General features: G+C 41.7%; 1 protein-coding gene across 5 annotated transcripts in view; it reads right to left on the bottom strand.

Annotated features, from left to right (window-relative positions):
- ubap2l (ubiquitin associated protein 2-like) overlaps positions 1–23,155 on the bottom strand; it is a 31,139-nt gene extending 7,984 nt beyond the window's left edge. For 2 of the 5 annotated variants that reach the window (XM_046058286.1, XM_046058289.1), the window contains exons 1-26: positions 22,858–22,993; positions 21,573–21,710; positions 20,613–20,690; positions 19,598–19,708; positions 18,401–18,575; positions 16,883–16,984; positions 16,695–16,740; positions 13,770–13,814; positions 12,795–12,901; positions 12,403–12,462; positions 12,252–12,304; positions 12,041–12,126; positions 11,264–11,444; positions 8,151–8,349; positions 7,670–7,995; positions 7,387–7,559; positions 6,763–6,865; positions 4,918–4,957; positions 4,614–4,803; positions 4,397–4,463; positions 3,782–4,112; positions 2,458–2,546; positions 2,279–2,332; positions 2,078–2,159; positions 1,334–1,551; positions 867–972 (exon numbers count right to left, since the gene is read on the bottom strand). In XM_046058286.1, coding sequence (XP_045914242.1) covers positions 867–972; positions 1,334–1,551; positions 2,078–2,159; positions 2,279–2,332; positions 2,458–2,546; positions 3,782–4,112; positions 4,397–4,463; positions 4,614–4,803; positions 4,918–4,957; positions 6,763–6,865; positions 7,387–7,559; positions 7,670–7,995; positions 8,151–8,349; positions 11,264–11,444; positions 12,041–12,126; positions 12,252–12,304; positions 12,403–12,462; positions 12,795–12,901; positions 13,770–13,814; positions 16,695–16,740; positions 16,883–16,984; positions 18,401–18,575; positions 19,598–19,708; positions 20,613–20,690; positions 21,573–21,668 — 3,118 coding nt within the window. In that variant the 5' untranslated portion in view covers positions 21,669–21,710; positions 22,858–22,993. Of the gene's footprint in view, positions 1–866; positions 973–1,333; positions 1,552–2,077; positions 2,160–2,278; positions 2,333–2,457; positions 2,547–3,781; positions 4,113–4,396; positions 4,464–4,613; positions 4,804–4,917; positions 4,958–6,762; positions 6,866–7,386; positions 7,560–7,669; positions 7,996–8,150; positions 8,350–11,263; positions 11,445–12,040; positions 12,127–12,251; positions 12,305–12,402; positions 12,463–12,794; positions 12,902–13,769; positions 13,815–16,694; positions 16,741–16,882; positions 16,985–18,400; positions 18,576–19,597; positions 19,709–20,612; positions 20,691–21,572; positions 21,711–22,857; positions 22,994–23,036 lie in introns of those variants that run through there. The other 3 variants (XM_046058288.1, XM_046058290.1, XM_046058287.1) reach the window with 2 other exon arrangements.
- Positions 23,156–23,561: the final 406 nt, after the last annotated feature.

Raw genomic sequence — 23,561 nt, 5'->3', positions numbered from 1 at the left:
CTTGAGTTGGGTGATGGCAGAAAGCAGCAGATGGTGCAGCTTAGAACAAATAGGTGTCGCACATGTAGTGACCAAAGGTGGATGTTTTTAAGTATGAAAATAAAATAAAGCATCAGTGAATCATGGCGCTAATACTAGAAGGCCACTGGGAAAATGTGAAAATGCTGAAAGAAAAATGGGCTCAAAGTGGAGACATATTAGGAAATACAAGGAGGATGGCAGGTGCTCCATTTGATGTGTTTAAGATGAATGTGTACGCAGGAGATGTGGTAGAAGGTGAAGCCTTGGAGCAAACTCCACTTTCTGAAATGAGCAAAGCAAGCTATGGAAGACAGCAGGAGACCGATAATCTAACCCCTCTGTTATTTAAACTGGTAAAGCCAGTTGCCACTGTTCAAGCCCATCTTCCTTTTCCTGTTTGGTTTAAATGGCAGTCCCATATATTTTATCATGAAAAGCCATTTAATAGAAAGAAAGACATTTTCTTGCCATTATAGAACAGCTGAATTATTGAGGCAAGGTCCATACAGGCAATGAAAACCGGGTACAAGATGCAGATTTTCCACTTACAGTGAATTTGAAAACCTTTAGTTGAACTTTGAGGTCAACAGTTCAAGTGAGAGTCGACAGACAAGAATGTTTTACAAACCATTACTGCTTTGACAGAAGCAAAACAAACGTCTTTACACAAGCATCATGTTTATGCTTGTACATGCTGCAAGGCTCAAAAGAAATACGCACTCCACGCCGATGAGAAATCAATGGCCGCATTGTGAGAATCAGCACAGTTATCGTTATGCAAGTATACAGAGCAGGACCTGCATGACCCTCTAAACATGACATCTTGGTACGGTATAGTGTCTCACCAGTGCTGTATCCATGGGAACCATAGCCACTAGCCTGCTGGAAGGGCGTGGCTGATGCATTGACGCCGACATTCACACCATGCTGCTTTGACGAGGTAGGAGCCACCTGGAAAAAAAAAAAAAAACAACCATAGCATTCAATGCCATCAATTCAGCATGGTGGGAAAAACTCAAACTAAAAAGGGTAACTGAAGTTTGTCTTGTGGGATTAGGAAATATTTTAATTTAAAATTACAATCTCACAGGGACACCAAAAGCATTTTTCTGTCAAACATTTATGCACACATCAAATGTTGTTTGCTAGCCACTGTTACAATCCTGCTTCTGTCCAAAGCCACCTATTTTCCACATGATATTATAATGTGTCTGTTCTTTTCGAGAAGATAAAAAACAAAGTCAAGGTGGGAGCAGGACTCTAATGGAAGCAAACAACTTAGTGGGCTAATGGAGACTTAAGTTTTTCTCACCGGAAACACAGCAGGTCCGTACTGGAAGGTATTGGGCAGGCCTGGCATGCCAGTGTAGTATGGGAGGCTCGTGTAGCTGTAGCCAGGCGGCAGCGCAGGGTTGATGAAGGGCTGCTGTGTTGTGTGATGCGTCTGGGTCTGATTCTGCTGTGTCTGAGCTAAGGTGGTGGCTGGAGCCGGGGATGATGCATCACCTCGCCCGAACTTCGACAAGTCGCCTACATGCATACGTACGGGAAAGAGAGGGTCGACAGGACAGAATGGGAAGTTACTACACAAGTTTAAGTGTAAATGTTGCACAAGAGGTCAAGAAGTAATCACATCACAAATAATTTTAGGGTAAAAATAATTTTGGGCTTTTTGTGAGGTGCCATATCTGATAGGACATTAAACCATTCATGCTCTGGATGGAACAATCTCAGTCATCAAAAAAGATTCATAGTTATCCTACTGCCCCCGATCTTTGTAATAGGGTATGCATTCATGATCTGATACATACCTGGATTATTAGCTGGGACATACTGGAAGTGCTATTTCTAAATGTTTCTTAAATTATTCATTGGTTTTCTGTCTATTTAAATCGATATATAAAAAGACATGCGGCCCATATAATCCTAATAAAACCCAGGTGTGACCACAGATAGGTGCACCGTCATCCTGCCAGGAACAGTCTGATATGGACCAAAATTTGGTCCACAACAACCTCAACTTTTAAAAAGACGCATTTTTTAGAGGACGGCTCACCAGAGTAAGGGTTGTTTGTCAGGCTGCCCTCTCTGCCAGTCAGTGCTGTTGTTGGAGTTGCAAAAGGGATGCTGTAATAATCCTGGAGAGAGAAAAATATATTTTATTAATTAAAAATATAGGTCATGAGGCAATGGAGTAAGACTTGGGCATAATGTTTTTATTGAAGCAGCTGAAGACTTTCCACAAAAGAAAACTCACCAGCGGTATTCTTGTCTGCAGCATCTGTAGGTCATCATAGCCGTACACCTGAGGCTGAGACAAAACAAAGAATGTTTCACAAAACTGTGTTTCTCTGTGAATTACATACCATAAACTATGGCAAGCACGGTTAAAGGTCAGACTGTACAAAGACTGACTTGACCGTGGCAGGAACCTACAGGGTAGGCGTGCAGTAGTCCAGGGGCCATGATGTATGGGTTGGGCAGTAGAGGGGGCACTCCAGGTGGCAGGTTTGGAGGTGCTTTCCCTGGAAAAAAATTGTTAAAAGTGCATTATTTTACACAAATTATTCTCCCTAAGCTTCACCAGTAAATGACTGCAATACACCACGTGAAAAACTATGCGCCAGCAGAGGGAGTAAAGAAAACAAAACAAATCTAACCTCTGAAAAAAAAGCTTCAGAGGAACAAGAGATGAGTCAGAATCATGAAAACCCCCGCCAGTGACTGTGATGAAATGGAAACCAATTTATCCATTCCCGATTCAGACAAAAACATTGTGCTCGTACAAATTAAAAAGGATCATATTCTGTTATTGTTTTTTTAATTAAAAAGGATGATCACATAAGCACAGTTCTCAATAAATATTTGCCATAGTTGCACCACTGTGGGATAATGCCACAAATTTACAGAGGACATCCTGAAAAACCCCCAAACAACCTGCAAAATACAATGAGGAAGCCACAGATAATTCAGAAAATCACTTCCGCCTGTCCACACAAACAACCACAGTTACACAGCTATACATCACCAACAAGCTCTCACACAGGCACAAGGAGATTACAGGTGTGATCATTTATCACTTGGGCAAATATCAAAACAAAACCGTGCCAAATCAGGGATTAAAGATCATCAACACCACAGCCAAGCTCTACTTAATGCTTTCCTGCAACTATGGATGCATATCTATTCCTGATAGTCCACTTTACCCCCAAGTTAATCAGACCTATGAAACCCTGACACCAAATTAATTTTAATGTTGATTAAAGTTGAGAAATCAAAGGAACTTATTCTAAATCAATCAGACCAGTGATGAGGGAATGGTCAACTGTTTTTATTTTCATAAACAATGTTGATTTTTCTAGATAAGAGGGCTAGTCGGAGACTGTTTACGAAACTGAAGGGGTCAGTCTTGACGTTTTGGAAAATGTGTATGTCAGCCTGATAGAGAGCATCCTTGTTTTTAATTCTCACTTGACTACATAGAAACAAGCTGACCAGGATTATTAAGACAGCAGGAAAGCTAGAAGGCTGCCAACAAAGGCAGCATTAGATGACCTTTGCAGCACAGCTGTACACAGGAAAGCGTCGTCAGTCCGACAAAACACATGCCCTTCGGTCTGAGTTTGAGTTGCTACCCTCAGGATAATACCCAAGGCAAAGAAAAAGATCTTCTTATTATCGTAAATACACTAGAGGGAGTGGATATCAAACACAAACTGTATTTTTCACTGACTTGTTTGTGCTTGTGTTTATGTCTAACCTGAGGATGCTGCCGAGCCACGTGTGGATGAGGAAGTAGCTGAAGGAGGAATGGAAGCCGTTGTGGAGACTGACATGGTGGCGGCTGCAGAAGCCGGGGCACACATGGAGGCAGTGTTGAGGCCCATGGCCAGACTGCTGACGGGGCCGAGGCCGGAGGGGGCTGAAACCGTGGCAGAGCCAACAGTGGAGGCCTGAGGGGCTCCTAGCGACACCTGTGCGGCAGCAGCGGCCACAGAGGAAGAGGAGGGGACTGACGAAGACGGTACGGCTGAGACGGAGGAAGGGAAGGAGGAGGAGTGCAGGCTTGAGTCACCGTCTACGCTTGGATGCTGTAGAGACGGAAGGAAGAAGAGAACAAAATGCGGTTAGGATTGATGAGATTCCATTTCCATTAGCGTGAATGGACATCTAATGCGTACGTCTGCCATGACAGGAAATGTAGAGCTTTGAAATGCTAGGGGAGATGTAGGGAGATAAACTGTCCTGTAAGCACGTACATATAACTCATGTTTTCTATCTAGTTAAATCTGATCTTTTTAATGCTCATAAAAATAAAATCTACATTCTATTGACAGCTCAGCTATAAATTAAGAAAAATATTTAAAGAGCTCACCAGTAAGCTTGTGTTGGATGTCCGGACTGAAGATGGAGCATGGCTGTTCTGTTGTGATGGGTGAGAGCTGCAAAAATGACAGCAAGGTTCAGAGCACGTCTCAACATCCACCAAGTCACATTACATTTACTGCTACTCAGGTACACCCAGAGGTCATCACTTAAGATACTAGTTAATTTCCTGCTTTATCATGTGTGTTAATTTAGCTGCATCTCACTTGTTGTGCTGAGGAGGGGGAAGGGTGCTTGGAGGCAGGTCTTCACCGTGCCCCAGGGCGCTAAGCGATGTCTGACTGGATGCAGTCAACAAGGAGGCGGGGCTGTCAGTCAAAGTGCCCATGCTGGAGACCGATGCCTGCGTGACTGAATCAGAGGCCGGTTTGACGGATACTGCAGAGCCTGCTGCAGCTGGGAGGAGAGAAAGAAAGAGAGTGAGTGTGTGGTAACTATCACTTTCAGGTTTTACGTAATATAAAAAAATAAATAAAGGTTTATAAATTACGTTTATAAATAAACACTTACCTTCCACAGGTTGTGTTCCTTGCATTGAACTGAAGCCATTCTGTAAAACCAACAATGAAGGTGAGCTCACAGGTTTCTATGGAAACACGCCATTGATAAGAAGTTGAAGGGTGTTGGGCTCTTGGAAACTAACAAGCTTTTTTGATATGCCCAGCATTTTAACTACAGGTCAGGTTTGAAACCAGTGGTGCATTACAATGAACATAACCCAATAAAATAAGCTGGAAGTGGAGTGTACAGTTTATTAAGAACAGCTGTTCCCTTTATAATTTTAACGCTCAAGTTCAGGTTAATGATCTCTTAGTTTAGCAATGATGAAGGAATAAAGGGGTTGGCTTGAGGGGGTCCTGATGTTTTAAATAAAATAATGATAATTATAGCAATATAATTCTCCTCAATAAAATAACAAATGTTCAATATATTGTCAATAAATGTTTGATTTAATTAATTTAAATCACGAACAAATTAGCACACTGTTGATGAAAAGGGACTGAAAAAAGATTTACTAATCACATTTTTTCAAAAAAGCTTTTATCATAATTGTTCCACTTCACATTTGTGAAGTGATCCACTGGTTTCTTAAATTTTCACACAGGAGCAAAAGTTTTCCTTTAAACTTGAAAGAAATAATGATTTGACATTTATTGTGATAATTATCGATAGGTATGAAATGGTTTTATTGCGATAACATTTTTGGCCATGTCGCCCAAATCCAGTGTTTGTACACAGTCCTGGCTCTGTAAATGGGAAACAAACCCCACCATACATGCCTATTCTAGCCATGATTGTGTGTGTCATGTCACGTTATGACTTGCCCACGGACATTCAGCTTACTTTAAAGACGCTGCTGTTGTTATGTAAGCTATAGCAGCAGGAGAGTTGTCAATATCACTGTCTGGAGCTGGTGTGCTGGCTCTGGAACAGTCTCATCCTCTCTGCGTGTTAGTTCGACAGCAGCAACTTTAGCGACCCACAACTTAGCTACAGTTACATTACTTGCTGTGTCGTTGTTTGCTCTATCTCATGGTATTTGTCATGGAATTAGATTTTTCCAGAATCACTTATCCCATCTTTAAGCAAGTTGTCCACATCGGCCACTTCTCTGAGCACTATACTGAGAAGGCCTTATTCAGTTATTTACACATTTATACTAGGGCTGGGCGATATGGCTCATACACATTTTTTCGAAAATAACACTGTACATTCTCAACAGTGCAAACAATAGTGAATATGATTAATTGCTGTGCAATAAACCACCCAAAATAGCTCAACTATAAACCTACACAAAACAAACGTAACATACACATTAATACAGCAGTCACATTAATCCAGAAACAACATTTAACTGCACAATGACAAGTTTAAGTCAATTTAGCTTAATTAGGCAGAACTTTTATTGTAGTGGACCTGAATACTTCTTCCACCTCTGGTTAGCACACCCACAACCTAGCTGCATCATTGTGTTACAGGCCAAGCCTTCCCCTTTAAAGGAAGGTGGCTTTGTGGGTAACCTGCTTACCTACTGCTAACCTAGCTTGCTTTTTCTCATCTGGACCAACTCTGCTGTGTTGGTAGAAGTCGCTGTAGTAACGTTATATAAACAGGGACTTTATGTATTTTTTTGTTGCAGCAAACACAACACACAACTTTCAGTAACTATTATACTGCAACCTGAGCTACAGACTTAAAACGTAACTAATCCTCAACAGTCACCAGCGGAAACATAACAAAACTTGAATATGGTCATCTGCTATATTGCACATCAATTAATATTTGAATATATTTTATATGGCCTTCATTTATTCTTATCAGTTCAAGTGAAAAAGAGGGAAGCGTTGGCCTTACCTTGGGCTGCATATCCTTCTGAGGGGAGGAGGAAACTGATGGAGGGTAGCGTCGTGTCTGAGACGCTCTCTGATCGTACATATCCATCTGGCTGGTCGACTCACTGCAGATTGTAGTGATATGTGACAAGTTTGATTGTGTTCTTACCACTTTTAAGGACTAAAACATGCACTTCAATCCATCATTACAACTCAGTACTTCTAATAAATGGTGCATGAAAAAAAAGAAAATTGAAAATATGCTTAATGTCCAGCCATAATAAAATTTTTACAAACGGTGAAACACACGTCTCCAAAAAACAGAGTCCAAATATGAAGGATAAAAGCCTTTAGGCTGCTTCATGTAAACCTTTGCAACAGAAATCTCAGATCATCCAGTCTTCAGGTCTACTGTAAATAGGAACATTTCTGACATAACTTGCTCACAAGAATGTGTCTTCTCAACACCAGATGCCACCATGTATGACACTGTCAGGACAATTAAATACCATATAGATAAGTTACTACAAAACAGTTTTTCTTCTTTAAAACCTGGAAAGCGTTCCGGATATGGTTTCTTCTCTACTAAAATATTCCCGGTACAGTTGTGCAAAGGTTATAGAGTTGTGTTTTGGCATGTACCAACCTGCTGGCGCTAGTGTAGAGACTGTTCTGAACCTGGTTGGCTGGTGTTGTGGTGGTGGGGGTGGGCTCATACTCTTGCAGAACTGGTTCTGACCCAAACTGCAAAGCTCCAAACTGAAGATTGAGGCCAGAGATGTCTGTGGAGCCAGGCATCTCTACCGCCATTGCAGGAATCTGAGGAAGATTAATGGCATTTTTAGATTTGGCCCAAATCCTTCCGTGTGTTCGGACTGAAGAAACAATCCCGGGTCCAGGTGCTCACTTTTATGTAATCCAAATGTTACCTTTGTTGTAATGGAGGTCCTCTTCTTCTGCTGTTTGAGTTTGTGTTGCTGCAAAGGCAGTGGACTCTGGGCATCTGAGGAACTCGGAGAAATTTGCTGACCTAGAGAAGGAACTGCTGCCATTTTGGGAAGGGAGGAAGCAGGTGGAGGTGCCACATGGGGTGAGGATGTTGTTTGTTGGGGTAAGGAAGAAGACGAGGAGGAAGGAGGCAGGCCTTTGTCCTGCAGGAAAACATCCAACATGGACGAAGTTGAGGTGGCGGCCTGGTAAGGCTGTCGCTTTGTAAAGGGTGTATGAACCGCAGACTCTGGCTGAGTCTTCATATCTGGAAAATGGAGAGGGAAGATAACACATTATTAAATATACCCATGTTATTATTAAATTATTCTTAACATATTCAAGGGGATTGAAGGAAAAGTGATTCAACAGGTGTATTTAGTTTGATAACTTGTGATATGTTTTAAATAGATGTTATCTCACCGTATTGTCCCAGTGAGGTGGCACTAGTGTCCCAGGATGAAGGGGTTGTGTTGGGAGGTCCAGTCTGGGAGTGCTGGGCTGCCAGCTGGGCCAGTGCCTGGGCTGTTTTATACTGCTCCAGGAACTGAGAGCCAGTGGTCCCTGTGCTGGCGCCTTTAGGCTCCCCCACATCCCCAAAACCCTTGTTCAGCATGCTGACCTGCAATGTTGGTAGATTAAATCATGACTGGTTAAAAAGTTTTAAAAGTTACGAAATAATTTGCATCTGTATGTAAAATCTAAGCATGGGTGCATATATCCACATAACTAGACTAGAAGAGTGCAGATTTCTGCCAAGTGCGTGTGTCTGTGGGCATTGTTCACATACATGTGATATATTCATCTCATATCGTGCCTAACTTTAATGGATCATAAAATATTGGGCATGGAATTAATCTGCGGAGGTTCTGGGTGCAGAGACTAAGCTTGGGCGATCTATTTTCATATCTAAATCAAGGCTACTTGAGATCACCGATTGGCGATCTGATCACCAGGTGACGGTGTTACGTTGCAGCATGCCCGTGAAATGCTAGCATGAAAGAAATAATTATTGACTAGCAGCTAGGTACAGCGTGCCAACCTCAACTACCCAGCTGTAATGTTATTCATACGTTAACATAGCTAAGCTCCTAACATGCTTGCTTATAACTTATTTGAAGGTGGGTCTCTAACATTGACAGCGTTGTTTTGAGAAAATAGACCAACTTCTCGGAGTTTACTTGAATGCTTTAGATTTTCTATATACACACACACACACACACACACACACACACACACACACACACGCTGGTCATATAATTAGAATTTCATCAAAAAGTTGATTTATTTCAGTAATTCCATTCAACAAGTGAAACTTGTATAAATGTATACATTCATTCCACACAGACTGATCAATTTCAAGTGTTCATTCCTTTTAATTTTGATGATAAGTAATGAAAACCCCAAAATCAGTATCTCAGAAAATTAGAATATTGTGAAAAGGTTCAATATTGAAGACACCTGGTGCCACACTCTAATCAGCTAATTAACTCAAAACACCTGCAAAGGCATTTAAATGGTCTCAGTCTAGTTCTGTAGGCTACACAATCATGGGGAAGACTGCTGACTTGACAGCTTTCCAAAAGACGACCATTGACACCTTGCACAAGGAGGGCAAGACACAAAAGGTCATTGCTAAAGAGGCAGGTTCACAGAGCTCTGTGTCCAAGCACATTAATAGAGAGGCGAAGGGAAGGAAAAGATGTGGTAGAAAAAAAAAATAATAATAAAAAGTGTACAAGCAATAGTGATAACCGCACCCTGGAGAGGATTGTGAAACAAAACCCATTCAAAAATGTGGGGGAGATTCACAAAGAGTGGACTGCAGCTGGAGTCAGTGCCTCAAGAACCACCATGCACAGACGTATGCAAGACATGGGTTTCAGCTGTCGCATTCCTTGTGTCAAGCCACTCTTGAACAAGACAGGGCCAGAAGCGTCTCGCCTGGGCTAAAGACAAAAAGAACTGGACTGCTGCTGAGTGGTCCAAAGTTATGTTCTCTGATGAAAGTAAATTTTGCATTTCCTTTGGAAATCAAGGTCCCAGAGTCTGGAGGAAGAGAGGAGAGGCACAGAATCCACGTTGCTTGAAGTCCAGTTTAGTTTCCACAGTCAGTGATGGTTTGGGGTGCCATGTCATCTGCTGGTCCACTGTGTTTTCTGAGGTCCAAGGTCAACACAGCAGTCTACCAGGAAGTTTTAGAGCACTTCATGCTTCCTGCTGCTGACCAACTTTATGGAGATGCAGATTTTATTTTCCAACAGGACTTGGCACCTGCACACGGTGCCGAAGCTACCAGTACCTGGTTTAAGGACCATGGTATCCCTGTTCTTAATTGGCCAGCAAACTCGCCTGACCTTAACCCTATAGAAGCGATTTGCACTGCGTGGAAGCTGCTCAGCGCTAAAGTTCAACTACTTTGACCGCAGCATGCACGCGAGCTCGCCGTGCGGTGCACGTTGTTTGACGCAGCAACAAACTAAGCCATTGAAAATAATGGGTATTGTAGCGCAGCGGGGGTGTTGTTGCGGTGGGTCTGAAAGTTTACACCTGCTTGGTTTGTTTACGTTGCACTGAATGATTCTCACCGCTACGCATCGATTGTAAGTGACGTTTATATTCCCTACCAACTTGCTACGTTAGTCGTTAGGCCTACCTTTACTTGGTCGTTCAAAGCTATGTGGTGATCCCACAGGTGCTGCATCAAGTTTAATGTAATTATTCACTCCTTTAGCAGGAACCTTTTAACAGCAAGTTTTTGAACAGGTGATCCGACATCTTCAGTAACGCCCTGGTCAGTCTTGGAGTAGCCTACCCCAAATGCTCCCACACTGCCGACTTCAGACGTTTCTTTGGTGGAAATAAAGATTCACAGTTTGGCCCCCCCCTGCCATAGTTTAGCCAGCGTACAGTAACCTCTAAGCACGACACTTAAGCTGGTGCACTGAGCCTGTAACTTTGTTTTATGCAAGGTGCCACAGTTTCGTTCCGTGCAACAGAAACACTCGGTGTTGCGGAGCCTTTACGATTAATTAACTGTGATGTTTCAAAGCGCAGTTAATAGTAAAATCTGGTAATCACTGCATCCCTAATGCAAGATTATGCCTTGTGCAGTCTACACGACTTTCAGTGTCGCCCGATGGCTGTGCTGTTCACACTACACAACTTGCCGTCTTGTGACGGCAGTCTTGAAGTCGCCGCTGTGCTGTTCATGCTACGTTGACTGATCGGTGTCAGGAGGTCACACACCCCCATTTGGTATGCTAGATATCTGGCAGACGTCGGCGATGTGTCAGAAAGGTGTCGGGGAGCCGTTTTGATGCGTCGTTATATAGTTCACACATAATGACTGGCGACTGCCAATCGACCACTGATTTACCCTCGATCACAGCCTAACGGTCGCCGAGCTTGCCGAGCGGCAAATTAGGCAAAAAAATCGCGTAGTTTGAGCTAGGCTTTAGCTGTGGACAGAAACACAGACCACCTCTTCTAAGTTTACACCTGCTAAAAATGCTTTATTTTTTTGTGAGACTCACCATGCTGTGCTGGGTGTAAGGGGTGCTGGAGGATGTTTGGGAGTGTGGCACCCCTTGCTTGGAGTTGCTGAAAACCAGTGACTGGGGCAAGGATGGGGGCTGGGATGCCTCCATGGGGGGATTTTCCGTCTCTGAGGAGGAGGATGGGGGAGTCTTCCCCAGGAGCACCGCAAGGTCAATCCTATAGCAAGGCGGAAATATTTAGAAATGACATTTAAAAATGTGGTGTGTCAAATAAACCTTTATTTTCACTACAGGTAAAAGTTAATTATTTTAGAGCTACTACTACTGGTGTTTTAATTGTTGATTAATCTTCAGATAATTTTCTCAATTGTTTGGTCTATAACACATCAGTAAATAGTAAATAATGTGCATTCTTTTCCAAGGTGACATCTTCATGTTGGGGTTTTCCCCCCCACCAACAGTCAATTGATATCAATTGGCAAATGTTCTGGTAATAGTTTCCAATTGATTTTCTGTTGATCAATTACTTAATCAACTAATCGTAAATGATTGAAGACCTCATATTTAAAATTGTTTAGTCATATTTGAAATTTGTTTCACAGATCAATTTTATGTTGTCCAACAAATCACCAATCTAAATCAGTGTCTATCAAGGTAAATGCCAGGCTGACATTGATATGTTAAATTCATTAAGCTCCAACTGAACAACAGTGAAACCAAGCAAACGTATTTTTTTCCCGCTCTCAACCAACTCCTGGAAAAGCAATTTCCTTGAAATAAAAAAAAATATTAATCAGTGCACAAGAGACCCACCTCTGTCCTTTAGTGATGGTAACATTCTCTTGAGGCAGAGGCATGGACGCCACACTGGAAGCTGTGAATATCTTGGTCTCTGACAGCTGCAGAGGAAGAGTGTAGAAGAATTATATACACATCAGCCTTCCATCAGTGAAACTGTGCTAAAATCTGTTATAACTGATTTATTTTTTATCTTTTGCATGAGGTTTAGCCTACAAACACTCACATCCTCATTCCAGTCCTCGGTGCCCCACTCCTCTGTGGCAGTCCTCCAGGCACCTGAGAGTATAGAGAAACAGATCAATACTATTGAGATGGGCAGAGCTTCAAACATAATAAGCGATGCATTAAAACAACAGAAGTAGTGGCAGGTCTACCAGGAGCAGAGTCAAACTTGGGCGGGTAATTCGTGCCCTCTCCAGCAGAGTATTCCAACCCTAGAGAAAAAGACAGGTGAGGAGATCAGTTGAATGTATGATTATCCTTTAACTGGACATAGACATCTGTATATAAAGATCTGAGGAGAACACAATGTGGCTGGGATTCTGGTATTTGTAATAAGTGCGCATGGTTGATGACGAAAGCTTCTACGCAGAGCAACAAAAAGCAAGTGAACCTTCCTTTCATCTATCCCGCAGAAGCTTCTTTGGGATGCTGGGCATGATCCCTCCCCATCCCCACAATTGTTTGGATGGTAAACAGATGCTTCATTGATAAGATTAACTTCTCTCATTGGAGGGCAACCTTTCTTAAAAATAAATTAACTTACTAGCTCCCTCCTCCATCTCCATGCTCCCCGTGTTGTTCCAGGTGCTGCCCCCCCCATAGTTTTCTTCTGTCTGGGCCGGCTCTGCATAGTCAGCAGGGTTGAACGTTCTGGGGGGGAAAAAAAAAAAAAAAAAGAAAAAAAAAAGAAAAAAAAAGCAATAAGAGGCTTGAGTGGAGAATTGAGTGGTTGTACTGACCAACTGCTGAAGGGCTGTCAGCACTACCAAAAAGATCAGCCACAGCTGCGTGCCCACACACACAAAAATCTGGGGTCCATTTCTGAACTTACCTACTGCAGGTCAAAGTTTTGAAAATGTTAAGAATTGAACTGGGGTCTGCTTAAGCAAATCAAACCACTAGTGATCTAGTTGGATTTGTGCCTACATATTGCAATATCAGTACAGTATGAATAAATCCCCAGAACTGCTGTTATCATCATCATCATTAGGCTTTTTAGCAAATAGAAACACTTCAGAAAAGGGGTGAGGTTGTAGCAGGAAGAGGAAATAAGAGACTGAAGTATAACCATTAATGTGTTTAGGAATTTGTACAAGACATGCAAATAAGGAGGCATAAGCATTAATACGTTTATTGATGTTCCTCAACTCCTCCTTCATGGCACTGGATGTCTTTCATTAGTCCGACACATCCGTGTATGCTGAGAAAATTACAGCTAGTGCAACCTAGCAACATTATGAACAATTTTCTTTTGTCAAGCCAAGCCAAGCAGCTTTTATTAAATTTGTCTAAGATCCTTCCTGTGCAAATCTGATGGCATTTATAGTGGCTTACGTGAACAGATTTAACATCAAATTTCAGGAAGGTCAGATTTTTTCATATGCTTTTCATAACAGAATGAGGAGTATTGCTTTCTATTTTGATAAAGCCTTGTATTAAATCTTCTTATTTTAATGGTACTTAAAAGTCTCCCTATAGAAAACAAGAATAACAGACACACCAGAGGCGATGCACTCACCTCTCACCTCCTGCAATATCATATCTGGGCCCCTTATCAATCTGGCTTTAGAGGAAAAATAATGGCAACAATTACAACAAGCACAACAAAGTAAAAGAAGAGCTTTTGTTTTTCAGACCACCATCCAGAGCCACAGCGTAAGCAAAATGCCTTCGATCTGCCTGTGCCAGTCCTGTAACAAACATTCTACACCTGTCAGTCACTCAATGCATGGCAAGCCAGTGTGCTTTTAGTTGTGGTTGGTAAATACACAGTCCAAGAAACCCAAGTCATCATAAGTATACACAATGCAGCCACAAACACACACACAAAAAAAACTGTTGCTACATGAGAGCAGTTAGGCAGAAGTAAATGCAGTAATCTTTTCACTGATGCAGTTTATGCCCCAACAACCTCAGGAATCACAATGGTACCTTTCATCACACAGTAGCATCCTCTAAAAGCCATTACTGAACAGCCGCATGGGACACTGTGGTCAGTCAGCACGTAGTCTGATCTCTCTCCTTCTTTGAAAGCAATCACTATCTTAAGTCAACTATTTGAGCTCCTTGTTTTCTTAAAAAGTTGAAAATGACAAACATACTTGCTGTGTCCTACAATATTAACAATTCTACGCTAACTTTCAGAGGCCTATAGGGATACATCATCTCTTCCCTTGGATTCTTTTCTGCAAACTTAACTGCAGAATTCAAATACAAAAGGCAGCTAACAGTTACCCCACAGAGACAGCTCTGTACATGAGTGAGCCAGTGCTGTGGTACAGATGAATGCAACTGGCTACATAATGAATCCTTTGCAGGAGGTTGATATATGCAGCCATGTTACATGCTGCAGTAATGGACAACACCACTCCGGATGTGACATTCATATAACCATGATTCAAGATCAAGTCAGTGCAGTTTTTAAAACCAGGATAGCAACGATGAGCAAACACTTTTATATTTAATACACAAGCAAAACCAACCCTACATGGTGAAATATAGGACAACCACAAGACAAAAAAATGTTTCTATTACTTCTCCAACTATTATGGTACAACAACAAACACTGAAGACTTCCTTAAACAGTGTTGAGTATCCTCTAAATCGCATTCAATATTAAAATTATATTTCCTTGAGACTCATGGAACCACAATGATTTCCACATCTGTCCACAAATTCATTCTGAACATATCAAAAATCCAATTTGGGCTACCAGTGTCAACATAGCCTTAGTGAAGTTGTACTAACTTGGCTACATGGGTTTTGCTTAATGACACAGGTATCATATAACTTCCTTTTTCTTAGTTATCCTGAGAGCATCACTCATTGTACTTATCACAAAACACCTCCTCATTCCTCCTACTGGCCACAGAATGAAAGGGTGTGTGAGTTTGTGTCTGAGATTCTTGGCACCATGAGGTTTTCTGCATCTAGAAGCTAGTGTTAAAAATGTCTGTCTTTGAAAATAAAAACAATCTGTAATATGACAAAATTTGCGGAAATTTTATTTATTATTCTTCCTGCCATCATCTTAGTCATTTAATGTTTATGCCAACTTTAAAACAAATCTCTTTGATCAGCTTATTCATTAATAATAAGGTGTGGTATCGGCTTCCCTCGCTTCATTTAGTTTGATTCAGTGCATGATATCATTTTTACACAGAATGTGATGTGAAGCTGTCTTAGCATCATCTTAAATGTGCTAGTATTAAGGTACCAATGAGACATACACACAAGCCACTACCAACTTATTACACTGTAATAAACTGATTAAAGACCATATCTTCATTGAGAACGCTTCCTTTAAAGCCACGCGTTTCATTTTAGTCACTGTGTTTAACTGACGCTGAAGCCAAGCTGGTAAACTTTGTCTGCTAGCAGCAAGAAGCGGAAGCAATCACCGATCTGTCGTGTGGCGTGAGGTGGGGTTAGGTAAAATGAAAACACCTCAGCACTGCGTGTGATTGCATGTGGAAAGCCCAAGCACTCTGTTCACCAAAAACAAGCTTATATTATCACCAATATGAAACCAAGCATAATGTAGTGTTCCTTAAGATATGCAAGTCAATATCTGGGTCCACACTCTACCCTCTCACTCTGCTCTCAAGAGAAACCCAGACTATAAAGACCCATGAGGTTTTGTAACATTATAGTGATTGTGTGCACCACCGCTTGAACAAACCTCCGTTAATGACACCATAAAACTTTTAGTTTAACTCAGGTCTGAGGCTTCGGTGTTCAAATATATATTTATGGCACTGTGACAGTACCTTTGAAGTACACATTCAATACTTTGTTTTAGCAAGAGTGAAAATTACATTCAGGCTTCTCTTGGGAGGAAGCCACTCAGCACTTGACCTCACTAGAGAAAGCCACATCATATCATGTGTGCTACTTCAGCAGACCCAAATAAGATTTAAAGATCTATAACCGCAGAATAACTTCACACCTGACTGTTTTTCGCCAAAGGCAGCAAATTTATTGCGACAACTAAAGTCCTATCAAGCCACCCATTAAATGACAAGAATGTCATCATAGTTGAGAGAAGTACCTCCTCTGTTGTGAGACCTACTAGTCAAGCTGCCAGTATAAGATGCCAACTCATCAACTGACTTATTAACAGCGCACACACGCACACAAAGTGACCCAAAACAAGCCAAATACAACTGTATTATGCTGTAGCCCTGGGCCAGAGAGCAGAGACGGTTTGTGTCAACCAATTTGGTCACCGACATTCTTCTCACTGAATCTATCAAAGTTTTACATTAACTAAAATGTTTAGACACATATTTGACCCACACTGTTCCGTCCCATTGGTTTACACACATCCTCCCTCCTTTGGATTTGGGCTAAACAATAGGCTGGAGTCCTGCTCTCTGGTGACCATGGCAACAGGTAAAAGTGAAACAAAAGGTCCTCTGGTTTTAGGCAGGTGTTTGCTTACCCCATGCCCTGCGCCGAAAATCTGCCTCCTCGCCGTCCAGATACTCCTGAGGAGACAGCAAGAGGTTACTTCAGTTTCATGGTTTCACAACTGTTGTCACATGGAACAATGGCAGCCATTAAAGGAAACTCCTACAGCCCCCCCCCTTCAGTCAACGAGTTCGACTAAAGAGGATTACAGTCACTCACCGACAGTCCCTCTTCCTCTGCCTCTTCCCCTTCGGCCACGCTCGGCACCTCTTCCAGCTACCCCAGCCTTGCCTCCATCCAAGCCATTCTCCTGACCACGAACTTGAGAGAAGAGAGAGACCGACGTCACATATAGACACTACACTGCATGCAGATGTCAAAATAATAATTTAAAGTCAAAATATGTTCTAGTTTGGAGAGAACAGAAATCGTGGTACTGTATGAGAGCCTAAGACAGCCTTCATTCAAAATGAAGATGAATGACGGATCTCTTGCCGGCTATCATTTACTGTGGCACACACTGTCCCCCCTTCAAGACCAAGGTTAGGGCTAAGAAGGGTCTACTGGTGTGCTGCAAATGACTAGACATTACTATAACATGCAAGGAAACAAGAGCTTTATTATAAAAAGCTACTAAAAAGGTGTGATTACTGCTGTGTTGGCAGACGGGACACACAACCGCAACCATGTACCCTTTTAAATAGCCTTTGAATAGCACACTTTAGCTACATCGAGGCAGAGGATAATTGAGCAGAACTACAACACGCCAAACCAAGTCCACCATGTCTCGTCATTTCTACTCTGAATAGGTCAATTTCATGCAGGTGTTGCAAAGTCTCCCTATTTTCTGCTTTCAGAAATTTTGTGGCAGCTATGCAACATTCATATTTAAAGAGATAGTTTGGAATTTTTAAGTGGGGTTACATGAGATACTACAGTAGATTTAGATAAGCATACAGGAGTCCTGGCATGAAAGCAAAGCAATGTACTGCTGATGGCTAAAGTACGTTTTGATGCTACCGCGGTCCACAGCAGTATATTGCTTAGCTTCTGTGCCAGAACTTGTGTCTGCTTCTAGTTAGCTTACATGCTGGGACTCCTGTTTACTTCTACAAACTGGGGCCTGACGACAGACGTAGGCAATACACTGAATATGAGGATAAGTACCTAGTACAACCCCACTTTAAAAAAAAAAAACAAACAAGCTATTCCTTTAACCTCATCGAACAGACGGTAGCCACACTGTTCCCACAAGTAGGCGCTACAAGAAGTAAAGTCTTATGTGTCAAATGACTGATTCTTACAAAATAGGATAAAATTTGTGAGACTGTACATGTGTCACACATGTATGGTCATGCAGGTATTATATCTGTTTTGATTAGCAAACAGTGTCAAAATTCACAGTGGAAATTATCTTGTGTTGTAAAATGTAGCATGCGTCGACCACTAACTATGAGTTCCCTTAAGGACAGTTTTGTGCATATCTAGTCAGTAGACACGTTTCAAATGCTGTATGGGAGGAATGAAAAAGAAGGTACAGTGAGCTGGTGAGATAAGGAGCACTAGAGGACAGTAGTCGACAAACTTCCAACCTCTAACTTATCATCAAGATAAAGTGCAATACCAGCTGCCTAATTCCTGCTACTACATAATACTAAAAATGACATTTATATTTTATATAGATACTTTAAAAAAATACAAAAGTGAAGCCACAGTAAAGGAATGGTAAACACTTACACTCTCGGCCCCTGCTGGCTCCACGGCCCTTGCGTGGAGCACCGCCTCGGCGACGTGCTACATCTTTCTCTCCTCCTTTCTCCCTGTTCTCTTTTCCTTCCTCCCCGGTCTCTGCCTGGCTGGTCTCCTTCTGGCCTGAAACCCCTTTCTTCTTCCCCACCATTTCCCAAGAATCCTTAGGAAGAAAGAAAGACAGTGTTACAGCTCTGTTACTTTAGGTCAATGTACTGCTAGACTCATTCACTTTGTACTGAGTCATCCAGACAGCAAACAACCACTGAAGAAAAGTGAAGGTCAATTTAAGTGTATTTGTAGACTGCTGCCAGCACAACAGGACAGTGTGGCCAACCAAAATATGATCAAAACAAAAAGAAATGTATTCAGAAACAAAAAAGTTGGATGTTGAGTGTTGCCTGGAGGTCAATTTGGCATTGTCTTGAGAAAATTGATTAGTTGGCAAGTCAGCCAACTGGTTGTTTCTGGTGGTCTTACAATTTCTCACCACGTGGTACATCTACGTCTGACTACTTATTTGATTACACTGCGGAGTTTCTCAAAGATGCAGCACCTTAAAGTTGCGTGGGAGAGTCGTGGCAGCAGCAACTTTAAATTACAAATTGAAAACAAAAACAAATTCTGGTCCTGTTGTTGGCAATTTCCCAGGAAGCCATATTGAACTAGTTCATTTTAAAGTCCACTGAGCCTGTATCTCGACCAAGTAGCTGACAACCCCTTATCAGGTCTGATTAATGTGCTGGCATTTCCACTATTTCTGGTTTCAATTTCCCCCCCGTATTCTACGAGTTACATTTAAATCAAAGCTTGTATGTAACTATGGGGCCTCATTTAGTTGGTCCTGGTTCCTGCCCTTGTGTCGCAAGTTCAATTCATACTAGGGATGTCATGAATAGTATGAAATTATATATATTTTAAATAAATTGTGTAGTTTGTGAGTACTGTCTTGCCTTATAAATATATTTTCACCACCACCTGGTACACACTGATCAGCAGGAGAAGTACAGAAAATGTGTTTACATTGAACTTGTCTTGGTCCTTGTTCATACCATGCTAAACAAGCCCAACTCGTACAATCTAAACTGCTTGTTCAGTATCATAGTTATCTAACCCAGTGTGGCACTGATTTCTCCAGAATCTGGCACCCACAGTGCTAAGCCCTCACACAAAGCCAATACTCACAGTGTCTGGGCTACCCTCCAGCAACACGTTAATGGCTCTGTTGACATCCCCATTGCAGTCGTGCAGCGCGATCATAGACTCATCCTGGTCCTTGCCTGTGATGTCAATCAGCTGGGGAAAAAAGGAATGGCATGATGAGACACAGAGGTGACCCCACGCTGACTTTCCTGATGGCTAATTCATATAAAAGGCCTTTACGTAGACTTGTGGAATGTTTTTTTAAAACATACATAAGAAAACAGGGTTGGGTACAGAAAAGCACGTCTGCTACCAGCAGGGATTCAGCATCTTGGTCACTTCAGTAGCTTGAACACAAGGTTAATTTTCCACAAAGACTATGACACCAAACCTTCTTTCAATGTTCTCAATTATTACACACCATCATCGACAAGGTCCTGATAATCTGCTTACAGAACCTTCTGACCTTGGAAGACATTTTATAAAGTCTTTATTTCAACTTTGACTTAATCCTAAACTAAATTCTGTGTAACAACATGGAAAAGAAATTTAAAGCTACATGGGTAGGATAAAAAGGTTATCTGGCTTGAGTGCACACATCAAATATATGATAGAGTTGAGCCAGAGCAGTTCACTACTTTGTCAACAGTAAGAAACTGCTGAGATTTATTTTGTTACAGAAGCTAATAATATCCAGGATGGCACAACAGATTTTTAACCTATTAACACAAGTTCAAGAGGAGGAAACTTGGCCCCTTTCTCTTAACTAAGGGGGAAATTGAGAGTTTGCCTTAAAAAAAAAAACAACAACCCACAGTTAAAGCATTTTATCTTTACCATAGCTAATTAACAAACTTTAAGGCTATAGATATAACGTAAATTTCAAATGAGGCCTTTCTTGAGACTCGTGACAAACGATGACAAACTATATCTGCAAAGCATAATATTGAGGGACACATCCAATGCAAATAAACAGACAATACTATATATCCGTGCTAAAAAGTACTTAACTGTAAATATGCAGGAAAAACTAAGTAGGACAAAGGGATCTGCTCACCTGTTTGAGCTTCTCTTCAAAGTCTGCATCATTGTGGTCTGAAATCATCTGCGCAAGTCGGATCTGCTCTGCAGTGGCCTGTTCCAAGACAAGTGAAACATCCAATATTTGCAAACAAACAGAAGCACAAGATTTGCATTCTTGTAAAAACAGTACGGACAAACTCATATTAAGCCATTTAAAAAATATATATAGGTCTAGCTCTTAAGTAATTAATAACTAATGAAGTTCAACAATTACTACGGTTACAGTGTGACATTATGCTGGGCAAACACTTTATTTTGCTATTTTGTCATGATGTTGCGCACAGATGCTGCCTCCCCTTGAGGCTTCCCAACTAAATAGTACTTCTGCTCTACAGTCTTTGTACTTTATGCTCTGTTTATATAGTTTCTGTTCTTCATGTGTACACCGTAGCACTGTAGGAAGATAATTTTGTTCCCCAGCACAGTTAGCACTGCATATGGAAGGGGAATCTACTTTTAACCTTGAACTTATTGGATATTTTAAAACACTGGCTACTAGGGGTCTTGTTAGACACTACAATCATTTATCACACATGCTTTAAGACCTGCCGAAACACTACACCATGAACTACAAAATTGCGTGATGTTAGCTGGTCAACTTAGACCAGCGACTACATGTTGTTCAGACTAAGCTGCTGTAAGTCCTACTGCCTATAATCGGGGATTCCCCACTCGATTGTCAGAATAAGATCTCAACAGTCCTGATTATCCTGTAGTGCATTTCTGACTTATCAAAAGGCTATGTAATAGCTAGCATCATTTTTCACAACCTCTTACAAAGCATGCATACTGTGAATAACACTATCCTGATTGTTGGCGTGTATACTATATAGTTTTGTAACAAAATTAAGTGATACTCGATTTGCCTACATTAAACCCTGGTGCAAATCACTGTGCATCTGGACAGTATGACAGGTGGTGAGACTGAGGGTACCTGAGGCCTTTGCTTGTGCTGTGTCTGGCTCTGTGTTTGCCCCTGTGTCTGCTCCCAGCTGCCCCGGGCTCGGTTCCCGCCCATGGACGTCATCATTTACAGTATATACAAATAACAGTATTTACAAAGGAATAACACCTGTGGAGATAACGTTGAGAGGTGCGTTACAGAGCTGTGAATATGACCTACTTATGTCATGTACATGTTTAGTAACGTTACACTTTAATACTACTTCCTCAAACTGCCTGGTAGCTTATTGCCTAGTGGGGGAAACCAGCTGCGGTACCAAGAAGGCACCATCAGCTTTGAGAAGACGTTGACAAAGGGTTTTTTTCAGCCGCTTTCTTGGGCAAGGTCTAAAACCAAAGCTAGCCGAGGGTTTGACTCGGGAAGCAAGAGTGCCACGGTGCACTGGGTGCTTCTGCATTCAAGTCTTCAAGTGCAAAACGTTAGCCAAAATATTAAACGCTACCTCCTCAGAACATTATGCAACGTTGTCCATACCAAAATAGCCTTGATGGTGTTCAGTTAACCTACATTATAAAACGACAGTATATGATCACAAAGCCTACGATAAATAGATCTACACTGTATGCAAGAGCATCAAATGAGAGACAAGATACAAACATACGCAAGACAGCTAACGACACCTCTGTTTGCTATCGCACGAATCTTTAATCTTGCAAACGTTACGCAAAACCCTGTTTAGACTAGCCCACAAACAAGCCTAAAGCCAGGGCCCGTCGAACATATCCAATTCCACTAGCCAGCCACATGGCCAAAATGCTAGCCAACTAGCTAATAGTTGAGGGGAAAGCATCCAGCGTTGAAGTCTCGGTGGGCTTCCGCTTCTCGCCTCATGGCGACAACGAGGCTAACTTTAACAGCCGCTAGCTAACAAGATAGCCGAATGCCGACAACTGGTTACACACAGCGTTGACTTCGCTTGATAGCCAACAAGTTAACTAAGCTAATCAGCTACTAGCTAACAGTGACGCTTCCCCGATCGACCAAACCTAAAACGCCCATGCCACTCGTTACCATAGCTATCTGCTAACGGTAGTTAGCCATGTTAACTTAATGAACTAGCGCCGCTCCGCATAGCTAGGCAACATTAGCCAGTTAACTACGTTAGCAAAGCAGCAGCTTTATAAACTGCACCACCACTCAAAACCATTCTGGCCCCAGTAATATCTGATGGCCGGGCTCACGACATAGACATCACCGAGGCTAAAGGTAGGCCTGCAGGCCCCTAAAATGAAAATAAATAACAGGCGATACTGACCAGAAACCCGGCTCAATATTTAGCCACTGCTACACAACCGACCGACAAGTGGTCTCGTTGTCGACCTTCTAGTCGGATTTAGGACAGGATATGATTCCTGAACCCTAAATTGATACTACTAAGTTGGGAAAATATAACGAACCGACTCGCTCACACAATAAGCGAGAGACTGAATTTACCTGTTTCTTTTCCACTCTGACACCACTGAGAGCTGCGTCACGTGGGTTACACAGCGCTTCGAGGAAACACAACCCACAACATGTGATCACACACTGAAGTAGTTTTATATCATCAACGTAGTTATGGCTTGTCAGTGGTGAGGATGCACAATACAGACAATAAAGTTTGGCAAACAGAGGGATGAGGGGGTTTGCAATGATCTAATAAAAAAACCCATGTATAACATAACAGTAAACACGAGTGTTGCAGCCATGAACTTGTCAGTATGCATATAGGGTCAGGTCTCACATGTTTCAGCAAAACAAGACAATATTAAGATGTTAAAAAACAGATGAAAAAACGAAGAAGATAACAAAATAAAATAAATTGCGTAGAAATTATTATAAAAAGCTGTACATAATACATCAAATACAGTCCATTACAATACCTGTATAAAAGACTTTAGATTGTGCAAAGCATTGTGCAATCCTTATACAGAGATTAAGATAAGGTTCCTATTGGTGGAAACATCAAAATATATTTAA

This window comes from Micropterus dolomieu, linkage group LG09, assembly GCF_021292245.1.
Source record: "Micropterus dolomieu isolate WLL.071019.BEF.003 ecotype Adirondacks linkage group LG09, ASM2129224v1, whole genome shotgun sequence".
Taxonomy (NCBI): domain Eukaryota; kingdom Metazoa; phylum Chordata; class Actinopteri; order Centrarchiformes; family Centrarchidae; genus Micropterus; species Micropterus dolomieu.
The sequence above is the reverse complement of the archived record's forward strand: the minus strand, read 5'-3'. Positions and strand labels throughout refer to the sequence as shown.